General features: G+C 32.9%; 1 protein-coding gene across 2 annotated transcripts; it reads right to left on the bottom strand.

The window, feature by feature from the left end:
• Window positions 1-1,176: 1,176 nt before the first annotated feature.
• Window positions 1,177-5,492, bottom strand: LOC134276506 (zinc finger protein 37 homolog). Of its 2 annotated transcripts, none has more exons than XM_062758765.1 (2): window positions 5,359-5,492; window positions 1,177-3,987 (listed from the first exon to the last, which is right to left on the bottom strand). In XM_062758765.1, the coding sequence occupies exons 1-2, from the start codon at window positions 5,362-5,364 to the stop codon at window positions 1,414-1,416; spliced, it is 2,580 nt and encodes an 859-aa protein (XP_062614749.1). In that variant the 5' UTR covers window positions 5,365-5,492; the 3' UTR covers window positions 1,177-1,413. The 2 variants fall into 2 exon arrangements, with proteins under 2 accessions (XP_062614749.1, XP_062614743.1); XM_062758759.1 differs by having other exon boundaries at window positions 1,177-3,983.
• Window positions 5,493-8,993: the final 3,501 nt, after the last annotated feature.

Raw genomic sequence — 8,993 nt, 5'->3', positions numbered from 1 at the left:
AAGAAAATGGAAGCATCTGGAATGTTGAAAATAATTACTGGAAAGGAAAAAAATAAGTATCTCAAAGCGACCTATGTAAATTTTAGGTTAATGATTGATAAATTAATTACTATATACATGTACTTGTTTGAAGGGTGGGGGGGGGGGGGGTCGGAAATTGAAAAAAGGTGCAATGTACCTTGAGGTTTGCCCAGCATGCGGAAACCAATGTGCAAGTACTACGGGCCACAATGGCCTTGCTGTACTTAGAATGAGATCAGTTAAAAGTTTCTTCGGGAAATTGTATACATCCCTCCTAACAAGGTAAAGAAGAAAAGCAAACGGACAATGAATCACAATGCTCACTTGAGTTATTATGGCCCTACAGTGACTTCAGTGAGTGTTCCCAGTAACAGACTTTTACCTATATTATATGTATAAAAAATATCGCCATCTTTTGTGGCCCCAATTTACACCAAGAGGCATGATTTAACTCTTAGCTCGGAATGACGATACTTGTGAAGGAGTTTTGCTTTCTAATATTTCTAATTCTACTCTGAATAAAATTATTTTTCTGGATAAAAGTTTTAATATTTCTCATTAATACACAATAAAATTGCCACTTTTCCTAAGGATTAAGAATAAGGTTAAAATTTGTGAAAGTGCAAGGATGTGTCAATCAAACCCGCCAAAAAATTTGAAGACTTAATAAATTTAAATGAAATAAGATTTTTAATTAATTTTTGTGTGAAATGCTATCAAAATATATAAGTCTTAATATTATAGAGAAACTATTGACTTCAAATCTGTATCCAAATACCTTTAAGAGTTGAATGATTTTTTAAAAAAGAATTTAAATATCAGCTGGAACAATTTTACAATGTAAAAATTTTGAACAAGATCTTTGACCTGTTGACCTTAACATCAATAATGTCATAAAAAGTTGTTATAAAACACTTCAATGCAAACCTCAAAGGCTTTTTAGATGTGTCCAGAACAAAAATTAAATGAAAACTTTCAAAGAAAAGTATGAATTTCTGAATCTGACATATTGATTTCAACTTTCTAAGGTATTAAAAAGTATGACAAAAATGACATAACCCTGCATGGGAGATTGATATAGTTAAATAATCTGAACAGAATTTTTTGGAAAAAGCAAGCATGTACATCTATTATTATTTTATGACCTTTTAAAATTCATAGCATAAGCTCTAAGGCTACTAAAGTACTTGAAATATTTGGAAAAAAGTGTTACACAGAGGATATATGACAAACAGTGAAGGGGAAGGGAGGGGAAACCCTGGCATAGAAATATTTTAAGGAAGTTCTAATGAAGTTTATGTTATTATTAAATTTAATATGTTTATTACATATTACACTGTAATATTTGTGAAACAATTATGAGTATCTTAATGTTTCTTTCATTTCAAATATTTAGTTATCAGGATTATTGCTTAATAGTCCATGTTTCTTTTTGATATGATTACGTAAGTACAATGGAGTCACAAACTTCCTATAACACAGATCACACGTAAATCTCTCTGTGCCGTGAATCTTTGCATGCTGGTACAAGTCATGCCTTCGATTAAAACCCTTTCTGCATTCAGGGCAAGAATAAGGCTTTTCTTTTAAATGCATCCTCATATGCCGTCTAAGAATAGGAATTGAGCTGAGGCCTCTTTGGCATACATCACACGTGTATGGATGAGTTGTTTCATGGGTTTTCAAATGCTTACTGCAATCTTCTGAATTAGTAAAAGCAGCGTGACAAATTTCACACCGATAAGGAGCCTCAGCCGGATGGACACACTCAAGGTGCCTTCTCAAGTCATACTGGCGGGAATACTCTTTTCGGCAAAATGAGCATTTAAACACTGGCACTTCTTTGTTGGTATGTGTTGATTCATGCCTCAATAAATCTCTTTTATGTTTGAATCTGTGGCCGCAGTCTTCACACTGGTGTGGTTGTACAGCTTCATGAGAATACAGATGAATTTCAAGTTTGCTCTTCTTATCAAAAACCTTTTTGCAAACGGAGCACGTGAAAGTGACTTCTTTCCTGTGTACCTCCAAAGAATGTTTCTTCAGCTCATGAAGCTTCAAGAATGTCCCAGAGCATTCCTCACATCTGTAGGAACTTTGCTTTGTTGAAGTCTTAGCAGCTTTATTTTTTCCCTTTGTTGATGATTCCGAGCTTGATTTCACTTTTTTTGCTGACTTCTCTGTCTTCTTTTTGACACTGTCCTTAGATCTAGTTACCATTGCTATCTTCACACTTGAGGAATTTTGGGAAGTTTTACTGTTAAAGCTCTTGGATCGTGTAACCATACTTTCAATGTTACTAGTCTTTTGTGAAATTCTCTTATTCTTCTTCATGTCCTTGGAATGAGATTGTATTTCTCCAGAAATTGCATTATTATGGTTTGGTAATGGTAAACTCTCTTCTTGGTTTAAAGGCTCTTCACACATATGAAGCTGAAGTGCAGAAAACTTGTTGAATTCTTTTTGACAAACTTTACATTTCAGATGTTCATCATTGGTTTCCCTTCTTTCATCCCATTTGGATTTTGAATTTGTAATCACTTGAGCTTTGCTATTAGTATCAATAGCAATTTTACCATTTTCAGCAACATCATATCCATGACAGACATCCACTTCTGAAGATGGACTGACACAAATGTTAGATGATGTGGTCTCATTCACAGGGACAAGAGATTCTGGATATTCACCTGTATGAGAATTGAGATTTAAGTCCTCATCATGTTTGGTATCGATATCAGATTTAGAACAGGTATTCAGATTCTCAATGTCTGCCAATGGGTTGCTTTGTTTGCTTTGGTTCTTAAAATTTATAGTGTTAGGTGATGGAACTACATCATCCACTGCTACTGCTTTTTCTTTGACCAAAGAATCACTATTTTGTGAAGATGATCTGACATTCTCAATTTCTTCATTTTCAGCCTCATTGCTTTCTGGATTGCATATTAGTCCTTTGGAATTAGCTATGGCTGATAAAGTGTTTCTTTTTTCCACATAATCAATATTCTCAGAATCAGAGTCAGAATCCCCCAAGCGTTCATCATTATCATTCTCAAAACTGAAATCATCAAAATCCTCCTCTTCACTTTCTTTATATAAATCCATTTCATCGGAATCTGTGTCTCTCTTTAATGCCTCATTTTCTTGAATTTCTGAAGATGATTTGTTATCAGATTTTTTATCTTTCAGAGCTGAAAATGATTTAGTGGATCCCTCAGGTGTCTGGTTATTTTTTGAGCTCACCACTTCATTGGTCATCTCCTCATCTTCCTCGCCTGAAGAATCCAGGTCACAAACATGGAGGTGTAATGAAGAAAAGCTTGTAAATGACTGTGAGCACATTTTACACACAAGCTGACTACCATGCTTAGCTTTTTCAACTTTCTTTTTCAATTGAACTTTCTTTTTCACTTTTTTAGGAGCATCTCCATTTGCGCCAAACTTCCGTCCTTTCCAGATTTTTCCCATTGCATTATGACGCCGCTTATGGATGGTTAGGTCACTGAACCACGCAAATTTTGATGGACACAAATCACACTGGAACTTTCTCTCACCAGTGTGCATCCTGACTGTGTGTCGATACATATCATGCTCACGTCCGAATTCTCGCTTACATATACGACAAACAAAGGGCTTTGGATCTAGATGGGCCTTCATATGCCGTTTCCAAGCGTTACTGTTCTTGAATCCTTTTCCACAAACTTGACAGCTGAATTTCATTTCCTGTGAATGACCACTTTCGTGAACTCTCAATTTCTCTTCTGTACTAAACACAAACTTGCACTGTTCACACCTGAATGGCTTTTCTGCAGTAGCAGTGTGACAAATGTCAACATGTCTTTCCATGTCATGTTTGCGACTGTATGTTCTGTGGCACTGTAAGCAAGGATATCTCCTCGTAGACTTATCTTCCATTACGGACTCTTGTTTTACTGCAGAGCCTGTGTGGCTTATGTTACTGGTTTCTTCCTGGAAAAAAAATTAAAAATCTAAAAACATCACTTCATGCTTATTGCGTGTACTTAACAGACCTATTCTCTTTAGAGAAGTGGACAGGTTTTCGCCTACATGCACTTCTTGCAGGCCTTCATATTGTTAAATTTTGGAAACGGTATAATTGTAGAACTGGAGACGGCCAACACTTCAACTAACATTTCGTCTGAAATATGTCTGATTATACGTAACAGACATGTTAAATAAACAATTTCAACATACATACACACAACAATACCGTTTCCAGAATAACAATATGAAAGCTTGTCCACTTCTCGAAAGAGACTGTGTTCTGCATACTTCAAAGTCACCTATCTGACCACAGACTTATATACTTTAGAGTTTGTGTATTGTAATATTATTCCTTGCATTTTGAGATGGGCCCCTAAATGTTATTTATTGAATTTACTTAACTGTTCATGTTTTAAAGTTGTAAATTACAGGAAACTTGCATTTTGCAATATTATATTATACTCAGGTACTTATTTATAAGGTTTAATGCATGTAACTTATTTATTACTAGACAGTTGTAATGTTTGTATCTTACGCAGTATTTATATGGAGGAAATTCGAACTGAAATGTTACACGTGCCTTTCATTTGTTGGCATACATGTGATTCTTCAGACGGGAGGCAAAATCTCCTGATTTTTAACCCCCCTTCTGCCCCTCCCGATTAATTTTTAAATCTTCCGTGTTTAAAATAATTCTTCAAATTAATTATATTTGTTAATTAGCAAAAGTAAATAATTTAAAGTCACATATTCAGGGTTAATCTCTGAATCAGACTTATTTCAGTTCTGATTTGTATTTTTGGGAGAAATTGTAGAAAATGGGGAATAAATTTCATATTGGTTTGAGGAGGCTATTAAATTAATATTTTGTTATAAAAGGATTATTGCACTCAATAAAGGGTGGAACTTTAAGCAGACTATTTTGTTTCTTTGGTACAATAGTACCTGGTGTCAGAAAAAATTGAATAAATAAAAATTAAAACTCCTAAAGATAGCTAACTGCACCATCCTGACAAAACGAATTTGGCAGTTCAGAGTGTCAGCACGTTACAATACTGTTATATAGGTCCCTGATCTGACATCAACTGATCAACATATTGAAAAGTTTCAGAACACTTGTGCCACTGTCCCATTTGGTTTGATTTTATTTGAATAATAACCATGCACATTTAGTCGTTAATTTAAAAATATACTTTTTAGAACTTTTTATATAATAATGATAACAGAAGATCAAGCTGTAAGAGCTACAATCAGGAGTTGGTGACTCCGCATAATGAGGAAATTCGAACTGATTACATTAAACGGAGATCTAGAAAAAGAAAGTAACATGCGTACTTGCATTTTGTATGTAAATCCGACTTTTCATATCATCAACTATTTATGTATCTGAAGCATTGCATTTCAAATAAAATCGCTGCATAAGCAGCTAAAAAACACAAACACGTCCAAGTTGTCTATAAGCCTCGCTTTGAATAAGTCCGGTAGAAAAGTGATTTGTCTCCATGCCTTTTAGGACCTCCATTACAATTAAGTACAGATGATACAAACAGATTTTTTCTTTGAAAAAGATTTTATATCATGTCACAAGTTTAGAAAAGTGGATGGTTCTTAGAATTTTTTATCCTAAGAACTGGAATATGAAAAAGACTTGGAAAATATTAGTAATATTTCAATGAAAAAACAAATATAGACAAATCACATTCATAAAAGGTTTACAGGTGAAAACAAATTTCAGAATATGTTTTAAAACATGGTGCTAAAAGTGTAATGTAAACTTAAGAAAAATAAACCAAGCCAGGTGAATTTTATAAGGAAAAGGTAAATGGTAAAAATCAGCCTATATATGTGATATTGCTAATTTTTTATCATTTTGATCTTCCTCTTCAAATTCACCTGGCTTGGTATATTTTTCTAAAGTTTATATTACACTTTTAGCACCAAGATAACATATTCTGAAATTTGTTTTCACCTGTAAACCTTTACTGAATGTGATTTGTCTATATCTGCTTTTTTATTGAAATATTACTAGTATTTTCCAAGTCTATTTCACTTTCCAGTTCTTCGGAGAAAAAATTCTAAGAATCATCCACTTTTCTAAACTTGTGACATGATATTAAATCTTTTTCAAAGAAAATATTTGTTTGTATCATCTGTCCTTAAACGCAGCAACGACTTCAGTTGATAAAAAGTTTTAAAGTGAAAATCAATAATGTAAATTAATTAGATCTGAAATTAAATTATATTCTGGTTGCATAAAGGGTCGGATGTACTTTTTAGATAAAATAAAATGGTGGTGGTGGGGGGGGGGGGGGGCGGGGGGGGGGGGGGGGGGGGGGGTGAATCAAGAATATCAAGCGTCTCGTTGGATGACATAATTTTGCAGAATTAATTTTGTAGTCGATGTATTGTCGCAGACGTTTTCCAAATAAATTGTTAGCCCATTAAATACATACTGGATTAATTGGCTCTACTATTCAGAGACTAGCTAGAAGAACTTACGCAATAGTAATGTGTCCGTCGTCCGTCTGTCTGTCTGTAAACAATTTTTCAAAAATGCCACTCCTCTTACAGTTTTGGTTTGATTTCAATATAACTTGGCACTCAAGTTTTTGATTTCGATGAACGGTGTTGCCGTGGTTTATGGCACCCCAAATTCAAAAAAGTCGATAAACCTAGTTTATCAATTGTGAAACTAGGTTTAGCTAATTTTTGAGAATTTGCCAAATTCACAAAAATGAGCAAAACATAGTTTCACAGTCGATAAACTAGGTTTATCGGTTGTAAACTATAGTTTACGGACTGTAAACTATTAATAGCTAACAACGTTAATCTATATTTTACGTTTGTAAATCAAAGTTAACGCGATAATCTATGCTTCACAACCGTATACTAATCTTAACACTGAAAACAATCATTTTCGATAGATTATCTGATAAATACAGTTTCACGATTTGTAAACTATGGTTTACAACTCTTAACTATAGTTAACGATCGTAAATTATAGTTTACAGACGTGAATCTATGTTTATCAACAAAATCTATTGTTAACATTTTATTACAAACATATAAACTTAGATTAACATTCGTAAACTATAGTTAACAACCGTTAAATATAGTTTTACAGGTGAAAACAATAATTAAGGAATTGTAAACCATAGTTTACGGTTGGTAAACAATAGTTTACAGTCGATAAACCTAGTTTATCAATTGTGAAACTAGGTTTAGCACGCCAAATTCACAAAAATGAGCTAATCATAGTTTCACAGTCGATAAACTAAGTTTATCGGTTGTAAATTATAGTTTGAGGACTGTTAACTATAGTTAACAACGTTAATCTATATTTTACATCTGTAAACCATGGTTAACGCGATAATCTATGTTTCACAACCGTAAACTATACTTAACACCTATGGCACGCCAAATTCACAAAAATGAGATAAACCTAATTTCACAATTGATAAACTAGGTTTATCGACTGTAAACTATAGTTTACAAACCGTAAACTATATTTAACGATTCGTTAAGTATAGTTAACGATTCGTTAAGTATAGTTTTCATCTGTAAAACTATATTTAACGGTTGTTAACTATAGTTTACGAATGATAATCTAAGTTTATCTGTCTTTAATAAGCGTTAGCAATAGATTTTGTTGATAAACATAGATTCATGTTTGTAAACTATAGTTTACAATCGTAAACTATAGTTAAGAGTTGTTAATCATAGTTTCACAAGTCGTGAAACTGTATTTATCAGATCGTTAACTATAGTTAACAGTTTGTCAACTATAGTGTACAAATCGTGAAACTGTATTTATCAGATAATCTATGTTTTGCAATCGCAAATGATTGTTTTTGGTGTTAAGTATAGTTTACGGTTGTGAAACATAGATTATCGCGTTAACTATGGTTTACAGATGTAAAATATAGATTAACGTTGTTAGCTATTAATAGTTTACAGTCCGTAAACTATAGTTTACAACCGATAAACCTAGCTTATCGACTGTGAAACTATGTTTAACTCATTTTTGTGAATTTGGCGTGCCATAAACACCAAAAACAATCATTTGCGATCGCAAAACATAGAATGATAATCTGATGAAATACAGTTTCACGATTTGAAAACTATGGTTTACAACTCTTAACTATAATTAGCGATCGTAAATTATAGTTTACAGACGTGAATCTATGTTTATCAACAAAATCTATTGTTAACGTTTTATTGCAAACAGATAAACTTAGATTAGCATTCGTAAACTATAGTTAACAACCATTAAATATAGTTTTACAGGTGAAAACTATACTTATCAAATCGTTAACTTAAGTTTACGGTTTGTAAACTATAGTTTACAGTCGATAAACCTAGTTTATCAATTGTGAAACTAGATTTAGCTCATTTTTCTGAATTTGGCGTGCCATAGTGGTTACTAAAAATAGAAATTTCTGTGAAAACCTTTCAAAATTCTACTCTTCCTACAGTTTTGGTCTGATTCAATATAACTTGGCACACAAGTAGACAACTAAGATACATAATTATGTTTGTATACCGTTTTTTGATTTCGATGAACGGTGTTGCCTTGGTTACTAAAAATAGAACCTTTCAAAATGCTACACTTCCTACAGTTTTGGACTGATTTCAGTATAACTTGGCACAAAAGTAGACTACACTAAGTACATAATTCTGTACATCTAGATTTTGATTTTGATGAACGGTGTTGTCGTGGTTACTAAAAATAGAAATATCTGTGAAATAATTTCAAAAGGTAACTAATCCTACAGTTTTGGTCAGATTTCAGTATAACTTGGCACACAAGTAGACTACACTAAGATACATAATTCTATTAACCAGTTTTTGATTTTTATTAACCATGTTGCCATGGTTACTAAAAATATAAATTTCTGTGAAATCTTTTCAAAATGCTACAGATTTGGTCTAATTTCAATATACTAGTAATCTGGCACACAAATAAATTA

The sequence above is a fragment of the Saccostrea cucullata genome, unplaced genomic scaffold (genome assembly GCF_032062105.1).
Source record: "Saccostrea cucullata isolate Sc308-1 unplaced genomic scaffold, CSIRO_AGI_Scuc_v1 ctg14831, whole genome shotgun sequence".
NCBI classification, from domain to species: Eukaryota; Metazoa; Mollusca; class Bivalvia; order Ostreida; family Ostreidae; genus Saccostrea; species Saccostrea cuccullata.
Note: the sequence above shows the minus strand (reverse complement) of the source record. Positions and strands in the feature narration are given on the sequence as shown.

Coding starts and splice junctions, on each gene's coding strand:
- LOC134276506 (XM_062758759.1), bottom strand. CDS start 5,389: ATGAAAAGTCGGATTTACATACAAAATGCAA. Junction 3,984..5,358: donor GATTTACATACAAAATGCAA/GTACGCATGTTA, acceptor TTTTCCAGGAAG/AAACCAGTAACATAAGCCAC.